Consider the following 27,166-nt stretch of genomic DNA (forward strand, 5'->3'; position numbering starts at 1 on the left):
GTAGCAGGGCTGTTACTGGACCATAAAGCCAATAGTGATGCTTAGTTGTGTCAATGTAGCGCTTGCTTTAAATTCATTAAATAAAAAAGGGGGAGATGTAGAGGAAGCAGTGATTATATTGGTTCCTTGTATAATACGCATAACACAAAAGGCACTAGAGACAACTGTAAAAAAAATTTTTATGATGCAACTAACACCAATTGAGCAAAAGTTTTTAAGGCAATGGTAAGATAGCTTAGCTTTTTTTGAAAAGAAAAAGGGGGAGATGTTGGGGTCGATGTAGTTTGAGAGTTAGCATGACTAGGCCGCTTAAGCAAAACAGTTTGCATAACTGAACAGGCCGCTGGAAAGGACAGCTAAGAATAGCAATTGAGAAAGTTCCGATAGTGTATATGATGTGGGTTAGCAAAAACAAGATGTGTTCAAGGACGTGGAGGCAGTCTGTTGCTATTGGCGTTAGTGCATAGTTACCAATCATAAGGGAATATGGGGTGCGTGAACAGCGTGTGATTTATGTCTGTAGCCTATCCGAATAAGCGTGATAGCATGTACAGATATGAAAAATGTATATAACCATGCAAACAGACCAATAAATCGAATCGACTGTGCATTGCATCAATGTGTGAGAGTCATTCCTGTCCCTGCATGGATGCTGAAACTCGGCAGATGGGCTGAGTAGCAGCCTGCAGGGAGCCCACCTCCTGCACTAGCTCAGCCAGGGGAAGGGCAGACACTGAGCCCACATGCCCCAGCCACTGTGACTCCTTTTCTGACTGAGGTACCTGCTGAGCTGTTTGCTCAGCAGCGGCCATGAAAAAACCAGCATCTGCTCTTTGAGGAGATGGACAGAGAAAAGAAGGGCTGGAGGGAGAAACCATGGGAGAGAGGCAGCTGAGGGGGTAGGGAGTTGAGCAGGCAGATGGAAGGTGTGTGGCTGAGCGGTGGCTTCAGGGCCTCCCACCAGGTCCTTTTTGCATCTGGGGTGTCTGGGGTGCAGAACTGCAGCCAGACAAAGGTGTTCTTCAGGAGGCTGGCCCCAGGCTAGGGCTGTCGCTCTGGAGGGCAGCTCTTTTGGGCAGGTGGGAAGAGCTGTGTTTCCTGGTCAAAAGCCAACTGTTGGACTTGTGAGTTGTGCAGCTCATGGAGCGGTGAGCTTCGCCGAGCATGGACCGCCCTCTGCAGGGGAGCTCATAAATGTGGGGTTCCTGGCCTAATTCACTGCCTGGGTGGGTTACACCCTTGAGATCAACGTCACAGGGGACTCAAACTGGTGGTACCGCCCAGGGAGAGAGCCCAGCCATGACCCTACATCCTCCAGCAGACTCCCATTTTTAGTACCTGTGACGTGCAGAAGAGCTGCAGGGTGAGGCTGTTGGAGCAGTTGGCTATTTGACATCAAGCTTTTGCCCCTGCAGGGAGAAATAATGGGATCACACCTATCTGGGATATGTGTGAGCCGTGAAGAGCAGCTGCAGGTCTGGACTTGCAGGGTGGCGAGTGCTAAATGAAGCTAGGAGGTGCTTTGTCTTGCTGAACAGCATCTGGTGGGTTTTCTCCAGCAAAGCGCATCATCATCAAGCAGGTCAGCAGAGTCATTTAAGTCAAGAGGGATGGCGCTCGCGCTTTGTTGCATGCATGCGTGTGGCCAAGCACTCTGTCCACCTGGGTTGGTATTTAAGTAACAGAGAACAGAAAAGGAAATTATGCTGTGAAATTATGCTGTTTCTGGTGACCTGAGTCCACACTGTGCAGGCCACCTGGATTATATCAATGTGTCTAAAAACTATAAATTCCCATCTTCAGCTTGGAGGGTACATTCACTGCACCCTCTGACAAAGGAGGGAGGGAGTAACCTCTTCACACATGGGACTGAACTGATAGGTGTGCCTGCGAAATTAGGTGGCTTTTAAAACCCCAAGAAGCTTGTGCTTTGTAGCAATATTTTTAAAATTCTGTTGGAGACTGCTTTTTCTCTCATAGAGAGAAGCATGGGATCTGCAGGGGGGAGCTCAAAGTAAGAAGTCCAAATCTTTCTGAACAGTAACTTGGTGCTGCCACCAGTTTGCTCGTTAACTCCGCGCCCTCCCAGACATTTGGGACAGGGAAAATGTTCAGCTCACATTCACACCAGTTTATCAGCAGCTGAAAAAGTACAATGTCATGTTGTTCAGGCCTTTGTACGCACTGCTGGAAAGTAAAGTATCCAAAAAGCAACATGTATTCTCTGATGGCTGCAATTTGCAGCCTGTGGGAGTTTTGGGGAATAACTGAGACTGAGGCAGAGTAATGAACCGACTCTCCTGGGCTCAATCATGCAGAAAACACACACTGACTGCAGTCCTGCGCGCCTGCTTCCAGGCCTGGCCACGGGCTTTCCCTGGGGACTGAGGGGACCTCTGCAGTGAGGGTTAGCATCTGGAGGTTTTTGCTGCTGACAGCGTCTAAGAGCTTCTGCTGGCAGTTTCCCGATTAGGGACTGCCAGCACCTTTTGTCTTCGACTGACTCCTGGAGCGGTGGAGGAGCAGCCCTGAGAGTGCATTAAATGAGGGCATTAAATAACAGCAGAGGTGCAAAGGGACCCCAAACCCCTCCCCAGGACAGAAGGGACTGTGTGAGCCTGCAGGTCAGGCAGCCTAAGCTCAGGTCCTGCAAAGAAAAGGGAGCAAATCCTCCTGGAAGCCATTTCTGAGTGCCTGGAGTGGATAAAGGTGATCAGGAACAACCGGCATAGATTTACTGAGGGTAAATTCTTCCTGTGATGGCAGCCTGACAGATTTCTTCTTTCAGCACACTGCCTTTAGACCTCTGGTCAGCAGACTTGGAGCAGAGGTAGGATCTGTGGCTTGTGCAGCTCTGTGCCCTGCCATCTTTTATCCTCCAGTGTTTTTCAGCAGCAGCTTCATTCAGCCTTGGCCCACCTGATCCTCACATTGAGGAAAATAAGCCTAAGCTGGAAAAAAAACACTTGCTAGCTACATAGATCTGAATTTTCAAGCGACTCCAGTTCCCTCGCTCTCTGAAAAATCTTGTTCGTGGAAGATGTCAAGATTCGGAGACTTCCATTCACAGCAGTGCTGACGAAATCTTGACGGAGTTTTCTCTGTAATTTAAACTACAGAAGAGCTTCTGAATAAGTGCCAAAGCTCGCTTTACAGCTGGTAACTAGTGGTGTCCCCCAGGGGTCAGTACTGGGCCCAGTCTTGTTTAACTTCTTCATCAACGACCTGGATGAAGAGTTAGAATGTACCCTCAGCAAGTTTGCTGATGACACCAAACTGGGAGGTGTGGTAGACCCACTGGAAGGCTGTGCTGCCATTCAGCGTGACCTGGATAGGCTGGAAAGTTGGGCAGAGAGGAACCTGATGAGGTTCAACAAAGGCAAATGCAGGGTCCTGCACCTGGGGAGGAACAACCCCATGCATCAGTACAGGCTTGGGGTGGACCTGCTGGAGAGCAGCTCTGCGGAGAGGGACCTGGGTGTCCTGGTGGACGACAGGTTAACCATGAGCCAGCAGTGTGCCCTGGCTGCCAAGAAGGCCAATGGCATTCTGGGGTGCATCAAGAAGAGTGTGGCCAGCAGGACGAGGGAGGTTCTCCTTCCCTTCTACACTGCCCTGGTGAGGCCCCATCTGGAGTACTCTGTCCAGTTCTGGGCTCCCCAGTTCAAGAAAGATGAAGAGCTATTGGAGAGAGTCCAGCGCAGGGCTACGAGGATGGTGAGGGGACTGGAACATCTCCCCTACGAGGAGAGGCTGAGGGAGCTGGGCTTGTTCAGCCTGAAGAAGAGAAGGCTGCGAGGGGACCTAATAAATGCTTATAAATATCTGAAGGGTGGGTGTCAGGAGGATGGGGCCAAGCTCTTTTCAGTGGTGCCCAGCGACAGGACAAGGGGCAATGGGCACAAACCGAAGCAGAGGAAGTTCCGTCTGAACATGAGGAAGAACTTCTTCCCTCTGAGGGTGACGGAGCACTGGAACAGGCTGCCCAGGGAGGTTGTGGAGTCTCCTTCTCTGGAGATATTCAAGACCCACCTGGACAAGGTCCTGTGCAGCCTGCTGTAGGTGTCCCTGCTTCAGCAGGAGGGTTGGACTAGATGACCCACAGAGGTCCCTTCCAACCCCTACCATTCTGTGATTCTGTGATACAGAGGTTTTGTAGCTGGCTCACAACTCTCTATCCGAATATCTCATAATGAAGATGTCTGATTGTTCCAAATCCAGATGTCTGAGCATTCTGGAAAGCGATACGATGCACAATCGATGGAAAGGATTTATGGCTTTTCTTGTTTACTTGAGGCATAAAATCTCATCATATAATTGTTTCTCCTTGATCACATTTCTAATATCAACCTTCTCCTGCAGTAGGAGTTAGGTTTTACGATTCAGCTAGCAATATGTGGCCAGTCTGTGTGTGTGTGTGTCGGATTACTTGAAACGCAGAAGAGTCCAAGCAGACACAGAGGTAACATCGTGGCTCAGCACCTACAACACTGCTTTAGCAGAGTCCCATGGATTGCTTTGCCTTCAGCAACGTTCAGCAGGCAAATGGTACCTCTGATAGCAAAAGCTGTTTCTCTGTAGTGCCAAGCTGGTGCTCTGCTTATCAGCTTATGGTCTCTTTTCTCACGTCTTTTGCAGGAAAGTTGATTTGCACTGGTTAGGGTGCTATCCTTTGCTAGTCTTGTAGAGAAGTCAGGGTGGAGACGATGATGTTGTCCTAACAAATACAGAAAATTCACTTTTTGGCCTCTTAAGACAGTACAATTTGGAGACCTACGAAGGTTAACGGATATTTTTTTGAAAATCTTGCCATTATTTTTGTCTGTCACTGCCACATAGAGACAAAAGCAGACTATTCTTATTAGAGAGAGTCTCAGGTCTGAGATGCCTGTGTCATTGCCTGGGATCCCAAGCTGAGAGCATGGTGTCCATCAGTTTAAAGCAGAAGCAGCAGTCATCGAGTGTGTATCTGCAGAGGGCCTTTAACTCCTTCCTTTCAGGTCTCACCACTGGCTCCGATCAGTCCCTGTGGGGTCCATTCTCATTCTGCAGTACACCTCCCCCCCCCCCGCATTAGGTGAGCGAGAGAGACAGAGCAGTGCTGCGTGCTGATTTCAAGACCTTAAACCCAGGCGCAATGTCACCAAACCCTTACCAATGGGGTCAGGCTCTCCCCTGAGGTGTCTGAGTAACACCTCTTACTAGTTTAACAGAAGTCAGTGGGACTTTCAGACTTCTAAACCCATTGTGATTTTAGTGTCAAGTTTTTGGTGCTTTTTCTACCTGCTTTGGTCAAATACAGGCAGGACAATTCCAACTTGCTATACACCGAGCGAGCAGAAGAGGGAAGTCCTTCCCCTCTGTACTTGCTCTACTTCATGCTCGAATTAAATCTCAAAGCCACCAGTGGATTCTGCAGGCTTCTGCTGATCTGGTTACATTGGTCCAGGATGGGGATACATGCAATCCCTGAAAGACATCGCTGCACTGGAGCAGGGCCCACCGCCAGCACAAGTCAATCAACAAGGCCACACTTTCAGCTTACTTGCTGTTTTCACAGCGGAGCTGCAAGTATGGAGTATCCGTGAGGATTATGTTGGTCCTCAGCCTCCGCCTAGGTAATCAGAGAAAAGGGAGACAGAGTGAGAAACCATTCAAGCCCCACGGTGAAAATTAACTGGTTACTTCTGCGGTTAAAGGAGGCACATTAAAGATGCAAGGTTTCTCTCGTGAGCCTAAATTTTCAGCCTCAGTTCAGGCCCTGCGTCCTTCTGTCCTTCTGTCAAGACAGCGAAGGAGCTCAGCCACTTCAGAAGAAATATAAGAAACGTGGTGTCGAGGAAGATGATTCAGAAGGGCAGAGGCAGGGTGCTGCGGACGATCTCTGGAAGAAAGCTCCCAGTTACGAGGATGGTGTAGGAAAAGGTAGGGAAAAAAAATGGTAGGGAAAAGGCTGGGCAGCCTCGTCTTTATAGTGCACGTACGTCTGGCCCCACCACGGTGGCCAGATCAGCTCCAGGACAGGCAAATCTGTGCAAACTGCAACCGTGTCTGCTACTTGCTATGTGGCTGTGTGAACAGAGCAAAAATGAGGGGGGAGGAGATGGTCACTGGTCAGGATAAGTAGTGTGAGGCAGTGTTGAAGGTGGACTGAAGAAACTGAAAATTGAAGGAAGGGGGGGAAGAGCCAGGAAAGCAAGATGAACTACCACTTGGTTAGACCATCTGGGGTTTTGTCACCACGTCCCTGGCTGCTCAGGAGCTCAGCAGAGTAGAGGCAACTGATGATCTGGGATCAAATGGGTCACCAGCCTAAAAAGAGGCTCCTGATCAAAAGCAGAGAAAGTAAAACATCAATTAAAAACCAGCAAATGCCAGACCTGTTAACCTACAGTGACAGTTACGAGTCACTGACAAAGGAATTCATCAGCACCAGGGAGGGGAGGGACCTGTATCCACGCACGCCAAAGCTCCCTAACCGGGAAGATGTACAGACACATATGGATATATGTTTAAGCAACGTCATCCCTAATCCAGACAGATTTAACAGTGCCACAAAATGTCCCCAGGAGCTGGAGCTTTGTCATCTCCACTGTTAAATCATTAGCACAATTCCAGGCATAGTTCTGGATCAGGCCAGCTAGCATTTTCCCAAACAATTGCTGGAGACAGTGTGGGAATTAGCACGCAATTACCAAAATACAGTCTGAATGTGAACGTTGGCTTGGATGGTAAAACACTTCAATAGCATGGATGTGGGCCATTCCCACGCGAGCTGGTCTCTGAGCCAGAGAATTACGCTGGACACATTTTGTTGCGAAAATGCTACATGAGGAATTTTAAGCACAATAAAAGATAGAACAATATTACTAGGCAGAAGTAGAAACAAAATAATGGAAACAGTGTGAAGGTAATTAGCAGTGTTCCTGCTCGAAAGATGTAAAAGAGGTAAGGTTTGTGGAGAGAAGTAATATCTTTTGGCAGAATCGGTGTAATAAAAGATACTATTTTTGTTCACAAACCTTGCCTCAAGGTAACGATCATCTTTACTGCTTAGTTCCTGCTGTAGTCTCATAATGTAAATGAGAAGAGTCAGTAGGATCATCTCTCCATATGAGGATTACTCTAACTATACAGTTAACCCTCAGCACTTTTTAACAGAAATAAAGAGTGGAAGGTGAAGATGCCAGTTTTTATCAAACTGCAGAAACTTTCTTCCTGAGAGATGGCTTGTCTGTGCGTCTGCACTGTCAAAATTTCTGAGACTGGAGGTAGATAAAAACTAACATGACTGCTTAAATAATTATTTGTTCAGCAGCTGTGTATGTATAGCTACATTATCTGTGTATTTATGGGAGTGACAGTGTGGGTGTTGAGGCAGCACTACAGAGGGAAGGAAAAGAGCCCTGGATCTAGGTGAGGATAACAGAAAAGTGATTTTTTTTAATTTTTTTTTTTAAATTCACATTAAGAATCAGTGATGTAAAAAACAAGAACATCGGGTCCAGCTCTGGTGGTGTTGCTTTAAATAGGGCATTTGAAAAACTGGAAATGTTACAGAAATGTTACAGAGCCATGACAGTTGGCTTTAAGGGCTTGAGGAATGCCAAGGGCTCCCAGTTGCTCTCTTGGCAACAGCAAAGCAACAACATCATGTGTGCCAAAAGAAACTCTTCTGTGTTGAGCACCAAATATGGTGATAAAGTCCTCGGGAGGAGGAAGAAATGACTGCTTCTGCTGTTCTACAGCACAGGCGGTTGCATGAATTAGCTATAAATGTAACAGTCATTCGGTGGCTATGTAGTAACATGAGATGAAGAACAAGTGTGAGAAAGCAGGGTCCCACACTGCATGGGATTGCTGTCCGTATAGACCAGACATAAAGCACCCCTGTTGTCATAGGACGAGCCAACTTTGGGTTATCAAGTAGTAGGCATCACCCCAGGATGCTGCTGCCCACCTGCATGAGCCTGGGGTCGCGTTAAGGCGCAAAGCGTGGTCCAGACCTCCTCTCCACAACAACTCGTCGCTTGAAAAAGCTTTGCTGGATTGGAGTCTGGATTTGCAAACGAATTTACCAAAATGCTGGTGGGAGAAAAGGCCAGTGTGAACGTCGTGGGTGTGCTGTCTAGAAATGGTTCTCTCTCCCGTTAAAAATTGTTGCTGGGAGTTTCGGACCTTGCAGCCCTGCCAAATCCCATTCCCTGGGGTGGAGGTTTTTCTCTTCTGGGACTGATTATGACAGAGCTTTCAAGACAGTCACTCTTTCACGAGAAAGGATGTATTTCAGCAAGGCATTGACTGTTCGTTAGATCTACTGGGCAAGATCTTCAACCAGTCTAAAATGACACGGATTTACAGCAATACTAATTTATGCTATTCGGGTATGAAGTCTGGTGTTTTTAAATGCCCTTAATCTGGGCTATTTTTAGCCAGGCACAAAGTCACGACCTTGCATGCTATTTTAGCAACCTCATTTGTTTGTAGATGCAGCACAAGATTACTCAGAAATGTTTCAAAGCCATCACAATCATGCTGGGGGGGAAGGGGAAGCAGCAGAATATGGACTTCATGACAGGCTTCAAAATCACAATTAGAAGAGGAGGTTTTGATTAAGTGGGTTTGTGTATTTATTGTTACGGTTACTATAGCAACTCTGCTTCTTTTAACTGCACAGTGCTCCTTCATAGATCTAAGAATTTAAATCACCTGAAGTACCAGCAGAGCATGAACAGCCTCACAATTTGCAACGCTGGCAGACATCTGAGAGTTTGGGCTGGAGAGGAGCCTTGTGTTGTTATGAAAAGTGATGCATTTTCAGACCATGGTTCATTTCTGGGCCTGGTTAGTGCTGACCTGCAGCATTAGCTGCCTCGCTGACCTCTGCCAAGTCTTCTGTTTGAATCCAACGCGCTGTACATTAACGGTGTTCCAGCCCTTCAAGCTCTGTCTGGCAACACAGAGGTTAACGCCTCAGAGGTGTTTTACGGAGCCCTAATGGGTGTCAGGGACCGGCACTGTCGCCGTCGGGCAGCGGCCGCCATCTTGCTCAGGGTACACGGGGTCAAGGGGGGGAGGGGGCACCCCATTTTCCCCCCCGCACCAAAAGATCCACTCTCTGCTACCTTCCTCCTGCTTTGCCTCTCCTGCCTCGCCCTCTTCCCCAGCCGGGGGCCCCGACACCCCGTGGGCCACCCGGCCGCCCTCACGATCCCCGTCCCCTCACACAACCCCTCGCCCTGCCCCCTCCCCGAAGCACCGCCCCCTCACCGCCCTGGCTCCCCGCCCCGCCCCTCCACGCTGATTCGCCGTCGCGCCTGGCTGAATTAACATAAAACAGGCCGCGCCCGGCCTGGTTTCCCCTCTGTCAGGGCGGGGAGCCGTGGGGGAGAACGCTCATTGGCTGAGAGCGGCCGTCAGCCGGCGAGACGGCTTCCTTCTATTTGGCTGTGTAGAGTTGTCAGTCATGGGGAACGCCCCGCCCTCCGGAGTGTCCCTTCCCGGCGCCTCCTTGTTTGCTCCATTCAGTGGTAGGCTCCGAGGCGGACGGAGCTCCGGTGGATGGGGGCTGCTGTTGCACAATAGAAACAGGTCCTCGGCCAGCATCGCTCAGAGGGGCAGCAGCCGCAGGAAGGAGGAGGTAGATCCCGTTCTGGTAACAATTTTACAATTACCATGGCGCAACGAAGGGCCTCCGGTCTCTTACCAAACCCGTGTCTTGGGGGCGTTTTACTCCAGACCCTCGACCCCTGACGCCTTTCCTTCTCCGTCGCCTCCCCCCCTCCGAAACCTCTCCCCCGCGCGTTGCCGGGGCGAGGAGAAGGGGCCTTCGCTTCCTGGCCACCGAGCCGGAGACGGTGCGGAGCGGGGCCGGGAAGGCCCGGGCGTGGGGCCAGCCCGCTCCCGCTGTGAGGGGACGCGATGCCCGCCCCGGCAGCGAGGAGGGAGACGGAGAGAGCTCCGCGTCCCCGGGGTCGGCTGATGTCGGGACCCCCCGGGGGGCTCGGCCTGCTGCGGGGGGCCCCCCCTCGGGGAGGTCCCGCAGCCCTCGGCCCGGCGGCAGGTGGAAAACCCCGAGGGCGGCTGCCTCGCTTGGGCGGGGAGAGGCCGTGTGCTGGCCGGGCGTGTTTACCAGCTGTCAAAATGCGTGACAAATTACCCCTCCGACAGCAAACCCTGGGTTTGTAGCGGCCTTCGGGGGACGCTCCCCCAAACTCCCCATAACGTTAAGTGGTACGAGGCCTCACCGTACCATTAAGTGGTACAAGATGCTGGCCTCTGAGCGGCTGGGTGGGTTGTGTCACAGCACGAATCTCTGATGGCCTGAAGAAACCTGAAAAAATGTACAGCAGCATTGATAAAGGGCTGATGAAAAAGCTCGATTTTGCAGCCAGGCAAGCTGTTAATTATTTGGTATCTTTTTGTGTTCTTAATTCCAAAAAGTTAGAAGTGAGCAGTGAAGGGAAATTTTCTATATATGTGTATAAACACATGGGTAATACAAAGAGCCGGGCAGAATATGAAACTCCTCAAATAATCCATGTGTGGGTGCAGCCAGCAGTGTCCAGCATGGTGTTGGCTCTTTAAATGTCATCAGGTCTATAGAAATTTACTCTGAGCATGTATTTTAAGGGAAAGTGTGTGTTGCAAGTCCCAGGACAAAACTTCTGACAATCCTGCACGTCGACAGCGTGAGTGCGGATGAGATTTGAAGCTTTTTCTCCTGCAGGCAACGAAAGAAGCTGTCAAAACATGTGGTAGTGTGCCGTGCTTGAGTGAGTACTAGTTGAACGTGCATCTTTACTACTGGTGGCAGCACCTTTATTGCAACAGAAGGAACACTTTGCTGTTGCTGCAGCTGGTAACTAGTGGCATATGGATAGTTTTTCAGATTCTTCTGTGATTTAAGCAGGAAATTTTTTTTTAGAAGTCCAAACTTTAGTGCACACCAAGGTTTGTAGGTAGCTGACAGGCTTATGCTTCGCGTGATCTCCACAATTCTGAATTAGCCAGCAGCTCGCTTTCTCTGTGCTGACTGCTGAGCTGTTCTCCCAGGAGGAATTCCCTTTTGTAAGTGCACAGCCATTGTTGAGAACATCCTTGTTTCTCTCTCAACTTGTAGCTAAAAAAAAAATCTTTGAACTGAAGAAAACAGCTCTAATACAGCTGTGTACCGGTTCTCCAGAGTAAAGCAACGATGGCTGGCTGTTTGTTTCTGCAGCCTCTCTGATGGTTCTGCAGGATAAAGCCTTTGTCTCACATACGTAGGTGCGCTTACCTTTACCACCGTTAGCCCTCCCAATAAGACAAATGGAATAAAATCAAGAACGTGAATATATCGTATCAGAGTAAGCCAAAATTGCAGCTGCTGCAGTTTCCACGGTACAAGATAATGGACTGCTGCTGCTTAAGAGAAATATTTAGGTCAGTACCATTAATGTGTAAAAAAATAGCTCTCTGATGTTGTGTGATAAGTAAGAGCTTTTACGAACTGAAACTCCAACACCAAACAATTCAGTCCTACTTCCTAGTTGCACTGCGAGAAGTTTGCGAGTGTTGTAGGTTAATGTAGAGAACATAAGCTCTTTTTACAAAGGTGTTCTGAAAGTATTCTCATTTGAATTCACCTAAGTGTGCTTTATTTGCTGAAAGTTTCAAGCCTCAAATGGTGAACTTACTCTGTTTCAGTAGTCAGCATCTAACTTTTCTCCTTGTTGGACTGGTTGCCTCAGAATAAGAGGGAAAAGTGGTTTCAAGATCTACTTCCAAAGTGACCTGCTCACTGCTGCCGAATATTTTATTAGTAACACACACCACACCCCCCCACACGTGTTTGTTCCTTTTAATTTGCAGATATCAAGGTACCTTTAAAAGTGTAATTTAAAATGACAGCCCAGGACTTTGCTGGAAGGAACCCGAAGTAGTAGTATTACCGTTTTCTGCTCACTTCCCCCGACAGCACCTGAGTGTCGGAGATGCTGCGCAGAACTGCATCGCCCAGCCTCGTCTCTCTGCTCCTGGGGTGCTCTCGGTGTAAAATGGAAATGCCCCCCTTCCCCCTTGAGCTGCAAAGCACCCGCTGCAGGGCAGATGCGGGGAAAGCTTGCTTTCTTTAAGTATAAGTCTCATCGGGAGACACATTTGTAGTTGGTACTTGCCTAATGTAATAATTTTAGACTGCTTTATCATTACTGAAGTGATGAAGCCAGCTAGTGTGTGCCTGGTTTGTGTCATGCTTGGGTAGGCAAGGCTTGTCTGTTTATTTGTGGGGGGGGGGGGGGGGGAAGGGGGAAGGGAAGAAACTAGAGTGCAATGGTGGATCTACACCAGGCTCGGGATAGTGCAGACTCGCAGGACAGATTGCTGTGGGTGTGGAAGAGGAAATGTTTGCTGGCCCTAGAGCAGTGGTTCTTAAAAAAAACAGAACTAGTTCAGGCTAGAAAGACTGGAAACTCTTTGAGGCCTTGAATTAATAATTCCGGCTTGTGTTATCGAAACCAAGTTTCTCTTAGCACACAGGTCTTGGTAATTTCTGTATGTGAGAGACTGGAACTGTTCATTTACGCAGGATTTCAGGAATACTTGAAATATATTTATGTTTAGCCATCCTTGAAACTGAAAGATGACTGCTAAGTCATCAAGCAGAAGTTCTGTCCACTGAGAGATACTCAGTAGTCTGGAGGTATAATCCACAAGTCAGGCAGCTTGTGCAGTAATTGAGGCAGACCTTGCGTTAATGGACATGGAGCTTCCTGGCTCTCTGAGCAATATCACTGTACCTTTTGAAAGTGTGATGAACCTTTCCCTTACAAGTAGCTTTTGCAATTTAACAAATCCATAATTGCAGCAGCAAAACATTTGCTCCTAGATAAGGGCACTCGTGCAGTGTTGGTAATTAGTTTGACCTGGCCAGATGCCTCCTGATAAAGCACAGATGAGAGCTGTCATCTGCAATGCTGCAGAATTTAATCCTCTCAAATTGTGACACAGCATGTATGTGGTAATAGTCAACAATTACCAGTTGTATTGGATTAAGTCTGGTGGCGCACCGCGGTCTTGCTTAGTCCTTGCCATTGCCAAGTACTGAAAGAAGAAAAGATGTCCTTGTTCTGGTTATGCTGACACGTGTTTTAGCAGGAATTTTATTCCTCTTTCAATTCCTCTGCTCTCTTCCTAATTCCTCCTTACAGGACATTGCACAACCTCAGTCCTCCGTGTATGTTTTCACACCACTGCAACCTCCCCCCTCCTCATCTTTCCCTCAGTTGACATTCTGCCCTGTTCTCTATCCGCCTCTACTGTCAAAATCATCTCTCCTTTTTCTTATGGTTAAAGTACCACCATCTCAAGCCTGCCTTCTCTTCTACAAAACCCATCATAAATAGTTTAAAAACCTTCCCACAAAGCAGCAGGACCCAACCCGTTCATCTCCTTGAAACCAGGTATCGGTTTGGGGACCTTTCTTCCAGACCTGTCCATGCAGCTTGCTGTAATTCAGCTGCTGAATCGAGATTAATCCTTAGGGTTACTGGATTGTCCTGTGCATGTTTTCTTGATGAGGAATTAGGACTTCTAAAGCAGAAGGACCTGGGCAGATGGGTGGCTTGTTCTTGCCAGGTTGGTGGCCAGCAGAGCCGGGAGGAGAAGGTAGGTGAGTCATGGAGGTGTTCAAAATGATATGGCACTTGGGGACATGGTTTAGCAGGCATGGCAGTGATGGTCTGACGGTTGGATTTGGTGATCTTAGAGGTCTTTTCCAACCTTAATGAATTAGGTCTTTTCCAACCTTAATGAATCAATGACATGGACAGCGACATCGAGTGTACCCTCAGCAAGTTTGCAGATGACACCAAGCTGAGTGGTACAGTTGAGACACTAGAAGGACGGGATGCCATCCAGAGGGACCTGGACAAGCTGGAGAGGTGGGCCTGTGTGAACCTCATGAGGTTCAACAAGGCCAAGTGCAAGGTCCTACACCTGGGTCGGGGTAATCCCCGCTATCAATAGAGGCTGGGGGATGAAAGGATCGAGAGCAGCCCTGCTGGGAGGGACTTGGGGGTACTGATAGACGAAAGGCTGGACATGAGCCGACAATGTGCGCTGGCAGCCCAGAGGGCCAACCGTGTCCTGGGCTGCATCAAGAGAAGCGTGGCCAGCAGGTCGAGAGAGGTGATTCTGCCCCTCTACTCTGCTCTGGTGAGACCTCACCTGGAGTACTGCGTTCAGCTCTGGAGCCCTCAGCACAAGAAGGACATGGAACTGTTGGAGCGGGTCCAAAGGAGGGCTACAACAATGATTTGAGGGCTGGAGCACCTCTCCTATGAGGACAGGCTGAGAGAGCTGGGCTTGTTCAGCCTGGAGAAGAGAAGGCTGCGGGGAGACCTGATTGCAGTCTCTCTCTCTCTCTCTCTCTCTCTCTCTCTCTAATTGATTAAGTTAATTGATCAAGTTAGGAGAAATCTCGGCCAAAATCTTGTTTGGTTCTTAAGTGCTCATTAATAGCAACAAAGTAATTGAAATTTAATTGGAGTAAGATAAGGTGTGGTGTTTGGCCTGGTTTTTAATTCCATGTTTGAGGTGTTTGCTCACGACAGATTGAAGCTGTGATGATGCCAGGTTGATGGGATGCGGGCTGAGGTCTGCTGTGACCCTGGAATCACCGCTCGCTTTTAGCCTCACGTGCATCAGGAGGTGGACTCGCAGTTGTGTAACGATGCCAAGTGAGCAATCGGTATTAGAAACAGTGAAGACTGAATTTGCCATTCCAAAAGACTGCCTGCTTTGCAGCGCAAATTTGATTTTGCTTCTCTGATCCTGATTTTCAGCTGCCCTGGGTTCTGGCAGACCGACTGTGTTTAGTCCACCGCGAGCTGGTTTGGGGAGGAATTATGGTGTTAAAAGCAACATTTGTTTGTAGCGCTGGCAAGGCTTCCATTCCTCCTGTCTCCACACAGTAAATTTATGTTCTTTACCACAAAACAACTAAACACATGGGGTTTGAGTGGGACTTTTTTCAATTGCAAGGCCTAAACAAACAAATAAAGGAGGAGAGAAAGGGATCCTGCTGAATGTCAGTGCTGCTTCCCTCTACGCTTTATAACGGGTAGAAGAGAAACTTGGATATAACTGACGATGAAAAAGATGAAATGTTTGCATGTTCTTTTAATGCTTGGAAAGATTTTGAAGAAAATCCTCAGATTGTAACTTGGAAGATCAGTCTGCCTTCTTGAAAGTTGTTTATGTGTAAGTCTGATTATAGAAAGGTCTTCTAAAGTATTCAGGCTATATTTAAGATAATGAAGTTTTGTTCCTTAATCTAATTTTGGCTTCCATCTGGAAGAAATTAAAAATCCAAGCCATGCATCATTTCATTCCTTAAAAACGTCTCATACCTGCTTTACTCTCCTTGCGTGCATCTCAGATGTGAACGTATAGCTGGGTCGGGGGATGATGGACCACCGGCTGTGACGGAGGGGGAGAAGGGTTCCCTGCCACACTGACCCGGGCTCTCTGCCTACCCCCACGGATTGTATAGGCCTAGTGCTAAAGGGATCAGGTTTTTTTCCTCTCCCCACGTCAGGGTTCTGCACGACATTGCATCTAAGCTGTCTACATCTGCATACAGGCCGTGGTCCTGTGTAAGGTCTTGCTGTGATTGCTGTTGTCTCCCTGTGTTGGCGAAATAATGTTTAGAGATGAGGCCAGTACACCTTGCTGGTATTGCATTATACGAGCATATAAATGCTTGTGTACATGTATATAAAAAATGTAATACATAATAATTTTTTCTCCAAAGAGTTTGCAATTAATAGTTGTATGAAATGGCTTTGGGAGTGGTTGTCACCGGGTGAGATTAAGAACTAAGATTTTGAGTGGTACTGACAAATTTTTTATTTTATTAGGGAAACATATCCTTTATTGAAAAGGATATATTCTCTCTGAAAAAAACCTTTTTTTAGGTTTGGAATTTAAAAAATCTAAGCGTCGAATCCAGAGTTCAGTGAATTTTTGACCATTTTCACGTCTACATTTTGTCCTAACCTGGTTTTAATATGCTAATAGACATAGTTTCTTTCCTTTCTCTTGCCCAGGCCACAAGATTTCATTGTCAGAAAGCTGTTGGAGAAACTCAGCTTAAATTTTCTTGCTGCACTAGCCCAAGTCATTCTGTCCTCACTGGTATTTGCACTGGTGCCAGTTGCACGGGTCACTGCAGAAGGTTAATATTTGCTAATGGCAGTTCTGCTCTGGGTTTGTACCTAGTGAATGCTGGCTGACTGCAGCCCACGGCATAATGCTAGCTCACGTTGGTATCCCGGGATGTTCTCTCCACTCATTTATGGACTCTTGTTGTCATAGAGCCTTCCTCCTTTTTCTTCCTGCTGGCTGCCACAAGGCAATTTTGGGTTATTATCACGGTGTTAGAGCCAAGTGTCTTATCTAGCATGTACCTATTTCTTTTACAACAGATGGCCTTCAAATATGAACGTTAGTTCCACTCCCTCTGTATCTGAATGATTTTCTTTTCCTTTTCCCAGGTGCAGTATAAAAAGTAAAAAAATGTTCTCCCGATTAAGAGTAGCCGCCGCTCCCTGTACGATGGCATGTCGCAGCGCACATATGAAAGAAAAAGGGAAGCCCCTGATGTTAAACCCACGGACAAACAAGGTTGGTAGTGTGCGATTATCAAATATCTTATCTTTATCCAGTAATCGTCCAACGGACCTTGGTCCATGGTTAAACCACCTCCAGGAGGTGTACTGGGCCACAGCCAAAAAAGGGTGCAGAAGATGGAGTCAGTGACCGTTTGAAGTTTACTGCCTGGACGCCGACAGTATGAGGACTTCCAATGACACCTTCTGCTTCTGTCCACCTGCACTTCCCCTGGCTTGCCAAGCTTTACACCATCAGTGCTGCTGCTTCCTTGTGCCAAATGAAGGGTCGCTGATTCTTGCTGATTACTGGCGTAGTTTTTTGGGTTGGTTGAGTTGAAGTAAAGCTTTAGCAGATGAAGAGTCTTATTTCATAGTTTGCGAAAGTCAATTCTGAATTCAGCCTTGCTAGTGATAGAAAATCTTGGCCTCTTTGTCCTAGTTGTGGCTTTTTCCTGCAAGACTGTAAATTGGGACTGAGCAATATCGGTAAGAAACATCCCCGTGCAGAGTCGGACAGAGAGCATCTAAAAATAAGCTTTGTGTAGAGCTAACTGGGAGGTAGAGCATAATGTTAACACCATGCATCGGGAGGAACTTCTCCTGAGAAAGTAGCTTTTTTTTCCCCTTCACAAAAATTTTCCTGTTTGCACAACCCTATCCTCAATCTCTCTTATTCCCTGGAGTAGTAGTAGCCTTTGGGAATATTGCAACAATTAATGTGTAAACTAAAACTAGTAAGAAATGAGATGAGGGCTTTTGGTAGCTCATCCAGGATGTCTAAAATGGCCAAGAAAGGTGACAAATCTAGCTGCCTCTGACAGGGTATTTCATGAGCAATGGAGCTGCGGATGCTGGACTTCCAAAATTTTATCCTATCTTTTTAATGTCTGGCTTTTCTCCTCTTCCTCATTCTTTGATTTTATTTTTCCCCCCTCCTGTAATGCCTTACATTTCCCCTTCACTGTAAATTTCCTTCCCTTCCTTTTCTGCCCGGGGACCTGACTCCTTCTCTCTCGCTGTATTCTTAGCTCCTGTCCGTGTACCCTTTGCTTAGACACAAAGAAGCACGTGTTGCTGTGAACTGGCCTGCTGGCAAGCCAGACACATAACCCCCCAGCCTTTCTCTCGGCAGCAGGGCTAGGCTAGCTCTTTCCTCTGCACAGCAAAATCTTTTCTTTTTCCCTTCTCTTTTCTTTGTCCCTCTCTTTTTGTCAGAATTAGAAGTTAGCCAGTGGGCTCGAAATACCTGGGGAGGATATCAAGCTAGGAACTGCAAGCTGTGTCTCCTTGTGTCCTGCCCATAACTACAGGGGGAATTACTCATGTTTCTTTTGGCGAAAGCGATTCCTGAGTGTCCTGAAAAGAAAGGAAGAAGCCTCGCTGCAGACCTGTAGTCGTGTTTCTTACCATTTCTTGCACGGTGTAGTGTAGTGTGAGATGCCTTGATACTGCAGGAATGCTGGTTGCACATGTAGAGAGTTGTGGAAGTTAGAGACAGTGTGACTGCAAGAATAAAATTGGGATTACCATGTTGGGGAAGGAGAAAAGAATAGATTGGTGTGATTTGTCATGATCAGATTATCTTGAGACTTTCCTGAACTATAAACACTTTGGCTTGCCAGTGGAAATTATTTCAAGCCCTGTAAGCTTTTTTGAAGTACTGATTATGCAACAGGATTCAGAAACAAAAACAATAGGTCATCTCTTACTGTTTTCCTAGTGGCAATATCTTTGTAATTTATTTTTTTTTAAAGCCTGGAATTCTCTGGTGGGCTGAGAACAATGCAGGTTTTGGTTTGGGTTTGTTTTGTTTTTTTTTGAGGAGGGAAGAACAGAGAGCCACTTATTAATAGCAGTTGATTTTTTTTTTTTTTGCTTTTTAAGGTCTCCAAGAAATGATTTAGAGAGAAAATAAACTTTCTACATTTGCTGAGCACTGTTATACCAGTCCGTCATTAAGGCTGACACCTGTTTGAATGGATCTGTAAGCTAGTTAAGTGATACTGCTCGATACTGGATGCAGTCTCTGTATAGAAGTGTATTTTGGAAATTCAGCAGAGAAATTAATGATTCACTAAATGTGGGAAGTACTTTACCCTTTGTGCTTTTCTTGCCCATAGTGTCTCACGTGCACATATGTATCATATACATACAGGCACAGATAAAGGGCTTTATCTATTGCTGGCAGCTTGTTGAGGTCGTCATTTTATGACTCGTGTTTTAGTTGCTGATGTTTAGCTTTGACAGCCCCTATTAACTCTACAGAACGTTTGGTCTCCTCAAATGTATGTGGACCCTAAAATAAGAAGCGAGAGATGGCAGCATCGCTATCAGAGAAACACCCCTTCCCCTTGCGCGAGTTAATCTGCTCCTGTTCTTTTGCCGTCGGAGTAGGTTTTTCTCTTGCCTTTTTTTTTCTTTCCCATCCTTCCCTGTCTTTTGCAGATACGTACTACACCTACGTCAGCTGGCTTGGGTTTGTATGTCTGAAGGCCGGCTTTCAAGCGTTTATTGTCAGGGCGGCGCAGCAAAGGTCATGAGCTATATCAGTAATGCCCTTGCTGCTGCAGCCAAACAATTGCAGAACATACTGTAACTGCATTGCTGGCATTCATGTATATTTACGGTCTTCCGTGATGTTTGATTTCTGCTCGGTGACAGGGATTCAAATTACAGTTAGTTCGCTTCAGGAGCGTTTATTCTGCTGGAGATCCCTGTGATGCCAAGGCAGAATTTTAAGCTTGTTGGGCGCTTAGAATGCTGCTAGGACAGTCTCATTTGTTTAGTACTGGCAATTAAATTGTTATTTATATTGTGGTAATGCTTCAGATTCTCATTCAAGGGCCAGGATTTCTTCTTCCAATGCAGAACAGACGATGCTTGAGTAGATGAACCTTGACCTTGGCAGTGTGCGTTCTGCCATGTAGAGTGGCATCAGTATGTCTTTATCTTCACTGGAAAAACGTGACCTGTAACATTGTTCGTATGCTTAGTTTCTTAGTGCTTGCAGGAAATTTGTGACTCGATAATCTGTGACGCTTTCTGTATTTTAATTGGTGATTTTTCCACCTTGTGGCATCAATTCTTCTTGTTAGTCTCTAAGTGCATGAGTGTATTTTGTACAGTTGGCTCCATTACCCCTTATTCTATTGCTCTGTTCCTCAATGTTGTTTGGTTATTTCATTCTTTAATATTGTTCTCCTGTACTGACAATGCCTCCCAAGTGTTTAGCTTTGGCAGATATCTTCAGGACGTTGCATTAAACACACACATGCATGCGCACATATTTGTATGTGTGTGTGCCTGGACACGTGTGTGGGAATACATGATGAATTTTAAAAAGGAATTCACCAACGGTGTCACAAGTGGCGATTTAATCCCAGACCAGTTCTTGAGGAACTGTCCCAGTGTCTACCTTCCGCATGGGTGGTCATCTTCTCATAGCTTGTATTTAGCCAGACCATTAATCACAGTTTCATCTGTATTCATTGCCAGGTTTTTCAGCCCAATTTATTTTCATCTGTGCCTTACTGAATACTTGCAGAAATTCTGATAGATTACCTTCGTTTAAAGAACCAGTTCTCTTAACAAGTATGTAGGTGACCTCACTAACTTCTGGCAATTATCCAAACAGTGTGTTTCCAATTCAGGATAAAAAACAAACAAACAAAAAAACCCCAACACAAAGTTAAAGCTAGCTGGACAAAATAAGTAGGATAGAACAAGAGAATGTGAAGAAAGTTTGTATGAACTTGAAGATCATAGAATCACAAAATGGTTTGAGTTGGAAGGGACCTTAAATATCACCTGGTCCCAATGCCCCTGCCATCAGCAGGGACCCCTTCCACCAGCCCAGGGTGCTCTGAGCTCTGTCCAACCTGGCCTTGAACACTGCCAGGGAGGGGGCAGCCACAGCTTCTCTGGGCAACCTGGGCCAGGGCCTCACCACCCTCAGAGTGAAGAATTTCTTCCTTATATCTAATCTATATCTCCCCTCTTTCAGTCTAACACCATTACCCCTTCTCCTGTCCCTACAGGCCCTTGTAAAAAGTCCCTCTACAGCTCTCTCGCAGGCCCCTTCAGGCACTGACAGGCTGCTCTAAGGTCTCCCCAGAGCCTTCTCTTCCCCAGGCTGAACAGCCCCAGCTCTCCCAGCAGAGGGGTTCCAGCCCTCGGATCATGGCTGGGGCCTCCTCTGGCCCCGCTCCAACAGCTCCAGGTCTGTCCTGTGCTGAGGGCTCCAGAGCTGGACGCAGGACTCCAGGTGGGGTCTCAGCAGAGCGGAGCAGAGGGGCAGAACCCCCTCCCTCACCCTGCTGCCCACGCTGCTGAGGATGCAGCCCAGGGCACAGTTGGCCTTCTGGGCTGCCAGCGCACATTGGCGGGTCATGTTGACCTTCTTATCAACCAGCACCCCCAAGTCCTTCTCCTCAGTGCTTTTCTCCATCCCTTCATCCCCCAGCCTGGATTTGTGCTTGGGATTGCCCCGGCCCATGTGCAGGACCTTGCACTTGGCCTTGTTGAACCTCATGAGGTTCGCATGGGCCCACCTCTCAAGCCTGTCCAGGTCCCTTTGGGTGGCATCCCTTCCCTCCAGTGTGGTGACCACACCACACAGCTTGGTGCTATCAGCAAACTTGCTGAGTGTGCATGCGATCCCACTGTCCATGTCGCCGGCAAAGATGTTAAACAGCACCGCTCCCAGCACTGACCCCCAAGGAACACCACTCCTCACGGGGCTCCACTTGGACATTGAGCCGCTGACTGCAATTCTTTCCATCCGGCTAATTCTAAAGCCAAGATTGAAAAGCAGATGTTCCCTTCCCCTTCCACTGCCCTTTCTCAGCATGCTGGTTTTTGACATATTGGATTTCTTTTATTTTAATACTTCTTAGACTCTGTCAGTTGAGTTGGCCAGCCAGGGTGTGGAATATGCAATGCCTGTCTGCCTTCCTGGGGAGAACCAGGACAAACAAGGTGTGGAGATGTACTGCGGATGGTAATTCTCATGTCGCTAAGAAATGCAGTGCTTGAAATACTACCAGCAGTTTCTGCTCAGTCGTGAAGGAAGATCCTAGAAGGCAGGAAACTGATAGAAACCGCTAGTTTCCTTGCGTGCACACATCCACCCCAAAAGTCCCACCACAAGTTTTATGTCTTGCCCAACCGGTTTGGAGATGGAGGGATTGTTGGATGGGGGTTGCGCGGCCGTGCATCTGCAGCTTGTGCAGCTTTTATCAGCTTCCTTGAGGTCTGCATGCTTTTAAAGGGAATTAAATGCGGAAAGATGGAACTGTTTAATCTGTAACCAGCTTTTATCGTCTATCCGGAGAGGTGCTATAAGTGCCAAAGGTGGTAGATTGTATTGCACCTCGTTTAACTTAGATCAGCTATTCTGCTCAGGACTCGTGAGCTGCTGGGGCAGTGGGGGGAGAAAAGAAGGAAGCTGTAGTGTTTTTGAAGTTTTGTGGTTTCTTTTGTTGTTGTTGTTGTTGGATTAATGCCATTAAAGGAGAACAAAAGCGATGGCGTCTGTTCAGTTAGAAGCACAGCAGCTTAATGAAACGTCTCTGAGGCGTTCAGTGATGCTGTATGGTGTAGATGAAGCATTTCAATCATCATGCTCATGATTTGCGATGTACAGCTTTACCATAACCGTTGGTGCTTGGAAACAAACCTTAGCGAGGCTGGATGACTTGCTTGCTGGTGTGTGAAAGCTTTCTGTTTCTGACTTTTTCCCATTTCCTGCAGAGGGATGCTTTTAGTTGAAGCCACATCGTAGTAAATGAGAGCTACTGCGGGTTAGCTAAGCGTGGTTCAGCAGTCAAAGTGATTTACATCTGGTTCCACACATACAGAGGTGGTTCAAGAACTGATGGCATCTTTGCCTGCAGAGAAACTAAGGACTTTAAAGGCTTAATAACCTGGGGAAGGCCTGGGTCATTTCACAGTTCAGCAGGGAGTAAATCGCTGTGCTGTGTCAGCTGTACCCTCCAGTATATAAACTATGCTGTTTCTGGAAGATTAAAGATACAAAATTGAGTTTAAAACGTGAAGGAGGAAAGAAGTCAAAGGAGATTTCCATATTCTGCACTGTTCTCATAAACACAGAGAAACTTTGAATCTGTGGTTGAGATAGCAAATACACCTTTGATTCATATGAGTGAACTTTATTAATTTGCAGTGGAGACATGCTGTGCCATAGTGAACTTTGTGATTTAGCAAAAGGAAGCAGAGTTAAGAGAAGAAGCAGCCCACAAGCCCATATAAAATCTACTGTATTTTAAACATGCTTATGATGCTACTTCAAAGCCTACGGTGTAGTGCTGAGAGTATGTTATAATGATTAGAAGTTCTGTGACAACCATTTGATTACATCTTCCCTGGGAGGTCTGCTAACTCTCATTTTCCAAAGAGTGACATGTTCGGATATATTCCGCATTTACATCTTTATCGGGGGCTTTGAATGGGTTATTTATTAGGAACTGTGCTGGTTTTCAGAATGCTGTAGAGTAAGGTATCAGGTAAAAGTATCCCCTCCTCTGTATATGCCTGCAAGACCTTGCAGGTGGGGAAAAAGCTATCATCACTAGCACTTCTCCGCTTAGAAACCTCTCAGTGTTACTTACTCAGCAGTGCTATAAAAAGCACGCTCGCAGGATTCAGGTCTCCTGTTCACCTTCATGCAAAGCAGGCAACTAGAGTTTTTATATGCCGGTATTTATAGCAGCACTGGCTTTGTGTAGCAGAGCCCAGTTGTTAGGGCTGAAGTGAGGTCCTGGCGCCAGATAGTTTGTGGATTAAAGGCCCAGTACGTGGTGATTCAGTGTGAGCTTGTCTTAACTAAAAAAGCTGTCAACACTTCATTTTACTTCTCTTTTCTTTTTTTTTTTTTTCCCCACGGCAGCACGTTGGTTTTGTTACAATAAATTTTTCTGTGCGTATTAATGAATTCCTTGGTGGTCTCTGAAGTGTGCTGGGTTTTCTCCTAGATACGCTCCCTGCTTCGTCTGTGCTAGCTTAGAAAGGACACCTGCTTTTCCTGAGCTGTAAAGAGGATTAAGGAAACTCATCTAAGTGAAAGTCAGGGGATAACACTCAGAGAAAGGACACCTAGCACTGTGGGTCAAAGGAAACCAAAAAGGGATCCCTGTGACTTGAGCCCAAGTCATTGCAATATTTAGGCATTTAATCCCAGTGGAAACCGGAGGGAATTTGGCCCTGAAGTAGATGCTGGGATCTTAGCTGCCTGTGAATTGCTGAGTGCCTCCTCATTCACTGGGAGCTGATCGCTGGTTCTGCCAAACTGTACTGGGGTTTATAAAATGAGGGGAAAAGCTGGGGAATTTGTAATACTGCAGCTGCTAGGCACGGTAGTTGAAGGGAAACCTGTGTCCTGTGAGGTGCTGCATGGGGAACAAGCTGCAATCCCAAATCCGAAGAAAGAGGCAGCTGGTGGTCATGGGCCAATACAAGGAATGGGAATACAGCAAGTGTTGGAAGGGCTCTGGGTTTTTTATAGTACTGCTCTGGACTGAGTTTGTTCTGTTCTAGTTCGAACAAGGATTAAATTTCTGTACGGAGGCTGATGGCATTCAGGTTCCTGAGTTAGGCCTGGGCAAAAATTAAAGCATCTTTTAATGTGGTAAGATCTAGTTGTCACTTAAATGAACAGCTGGAAATACTTAGTACCACTAAAAGACTTCACTGTGTTTACTGTTATTGTAATTCCAGATACACTGAAAAACCAGGTTGCCTGTAGACTGGAAAAAATGTGAATAAACTGAATAAAGGTGGGTAGCTGCTCTGGGCTTTGATATTATTAAGGACCCAGATAGTTTAAGGTCACTGGTTTCACTGTACAGGAAGGTTAAGGAAACGCCATGTCCCAGTGTCACGATAATAGTGGGAATTAGAAATTAGATTTCATTTTTAAAGGACCTGAGAGATTCTGGTGGGGAGGATGTAGGTTTTGCTAGTGAGATATTTCAGCTAGTTCAGAGTAAAATGTCAGTGTAGCCAGTATAGTACCGCTGGAAGGGATTCTGGCCTTTGACATGCCTTAAACTAGTGACAGTAGTGGCTTTACTGCCCAGTGTTTATAAATCTTCTGGAAAGAGACTTTTTTTTTTAATTAATATCGTAAATCTTTTGGCATCATTTTTGTTTTTGTAGTGCCTAAAGTAACAGTCAAAATATTCCAGATGTTCACCAGCTGTACTTAGCTTTGTATTCTAAATCATTTGAGCTCCAATTACAGTTTGTCTTGAGAAACGATTGCTTTAAAAAGGCATAAACTGCTGATGGTCACAAATTTAGGAGGTGGTTAAGGATATGGGGAAGATAGCGGAGATGTTGTGTTTGCGTGGTTCGCTTCCATGCGACTTTGGAAGTGGCGTTTACATTCCCAGAGAATTTTTCAGTATTTCTTGTGAAGTATGCAGAAGTGAAACGAAAGTAGATCCTTTGCAATACAGGAAAAAAATACGGCGTTCAGTGTGTGTTCCTCGTCTTTTTTCTTTTTTCTCAAGCCAGCGCTGCTGACATGGTTGTGTTCTCAGGGGGAAGTTTTGGATTATTCAAATTGGTTTTCAGAAAAAAATTACCACGTGGCTAAAGTGACTGTTACACCCAGCAAAAGACTGGCAGCAAAGGTAAAAAGTTCAGGAATAAGCCCTCATCTGAAATTTATTTACAGGCAAGATTGGAAAAACACTTGAGCAGAATGATTACAGGAGGAAAGAAAACGATGGTTTGCGAATGACTCACAGATAGTAGAAAAAAGGATAAATGGAGCTCAGTATTTAATGTCAAATTTATTACATGGAAGGTTGTCAGAAATAGAAAGCATTGGTCTAGTTTAGGGTTAAATGCTTACAGGTTTTTTGCAAGAAAGTATTTGCAAGTGTTTTTTGCAAAACGCTGAAGTTTTTTTGGTTCAGTTTTTTTTCTTGCTTTCTAGCTCTTCAAATATTTCATTACTTTAGAACTTAGAACATAGTATAGAATTAGTACAGAAAAGCAGGTGGCCTTGCTTAAATCAAGGTAGTCAACACATCTGATATTAAATGTGATTAAGCAAAGAGAAAAAGTGTGTAAAAATATTATTTGTAATTACATTTTTTCCTAAGGGGTAGTTATATTGATTATAAACCATTCAAGTGTGCTGAATTACACTAAGTGTAGATTCTGAATTAGAGATTTTTTTTGTTAATGGGCATGCTTTCTACAAATACCTGTGAAAGCCTATACATTCTAATCTGAATTTCACAGAATCGTCTTTTATTCTAAAAGTGGGAAAATACTCTTTTTTTTTCTTGTGACTTTTCTGATTACAGGAAGAATTTGGAGTGTAATTGCAAAGCATAAAACAAACCTTAGCTTTTTTAAACCTTTTTTTTTTAACTTGGCAATAAGAATCTGATTTCAGCGTGGGGACATTTGAGAAAATGTGCTCTTGTTTTTTAATCTAGCTGCTGTAGTAAACAAAGGAAGGGTTGTTGGTGAGCAGAGCTGGTGTTCTTGTTTCCGTCTCTTTCGAAACATTGCAAGTAGCAGACCTTTCCCTTCCAGATTCTGCTTTTGCTCACGGATGGGCGCGCAGCCTTGGCACAGCAAAGGCTTCCCTGGGTTTGCAGCTCCTGCGTTCACAAATACTGATTTACTCATTCGCTGCACTGACCCAGCTGGATGAACTGAACTCAGGGAAATTTATCCTTGCGCTTTTGGAAGTGGCAAACTTCAAGCGGGGTTAGTTGTCATCGGAAATGGGGTCAGCGCTTTGAGCCGGGTTGGCTGTGAATCCGGGCTCGGATCAGTTAACGTTTTGCAGAGTTACACTTAGGGGTTAACTGCCCGGTGAAGATGCCTGTCTGTCTACACTAGCCGGTAGCTCACAGCAGGCTGTTAGGTGTTTTAGTGAATCTGGCTTCAAATAATTCAGGTTGGTATTTAAATAGTAATAAATCAGACTCTTCATCCACCTTGAAGCAGAGAAGAATGGAAGTGCTGGGATATTTTTGTGGTTTAACTCTTCTGAAACTTAATTTGTTTACAAAGGAGGTTTTTTGGTAGTAGACCACTACAGCTGAAGATGAGTTAAGTTCTAGCCCTAAGTAAAAGTGAAGGATTTGGGTTGAATTGTGATCTCAATGGAAGCCTTAGGGCAATTCAGTAACTTCAGGATCTGGCTGGATTACCGAAAGTATGTAGAAAAAAAGCAGCAAATGGAGCAATTCAGATAAACTTCTGTGGGCTAAATGTCTGTGATTGGAGGGACCAGACTGGGTGACTGGTGTTCCTATGAAACAATTTGAAAAGCAGCAGTTATTTTACTTTTAAACCTTAGCCTGTCTTCAGTGGGATCTCTTAGTTGTTTTCCAGTTTCACAGAGAAAGATGAAATCTGGCAAAGGGCATGAGGTCTGAGAGATGTGGAAAAGCTGTGGTCAAAAGGGATACCCACAAAGGATGAGGAGAACCCCGGCAGAGGCAAATATGTCCAAACCCTGC

The 27,166-nt window shown here is 46.1% G+C and overlaps 1 protein-coding gene across 1 annotated transcript in view; it reads left to right on the forward strand.

Annotated features, from left to right (window-relative positions):
* The first annotated feature begins 9,541 nt into the window (after positions 1 to 9,541).
* LOC142365722 (NAD-dependent malic enzyme, mitochondrial-like) overlaps positions 9,542 to 27,166 on the forward strand; it is a 62,001-nt gene continuing 44,376 nt past the window's right edge. The window contains 2 exon segments of the mRNA XM_075446813.1: positions 9,542 to 9,640; positions 16,539 to 16,668. Of these exon segments, the coding sequence (XP_075302928.1) occupies positions 16,561 to 16,668 (108 nt within the window). The 5' untranslated portion in view covers positions 9,542 to 9,640; positions 16,539 to 16,560.

Source organism: Opisthocomus hoazin, chromosome W, assembly GCF_030867145.1.
Source record: "Opisthocomus hoazin isolate bOpiHoa1 chromosome W, bOpiHoa1.hap1, whole genome shotgun sequence".
In the NCBI taxonomy this organism is placed as follows: domain Eukaryota; kingdom Metazoa; phylum Chordata; class Aves; order Opisthocomiformes; family Opisthocomidae; genus Opisthocomus; species Opisthocomus hoazin.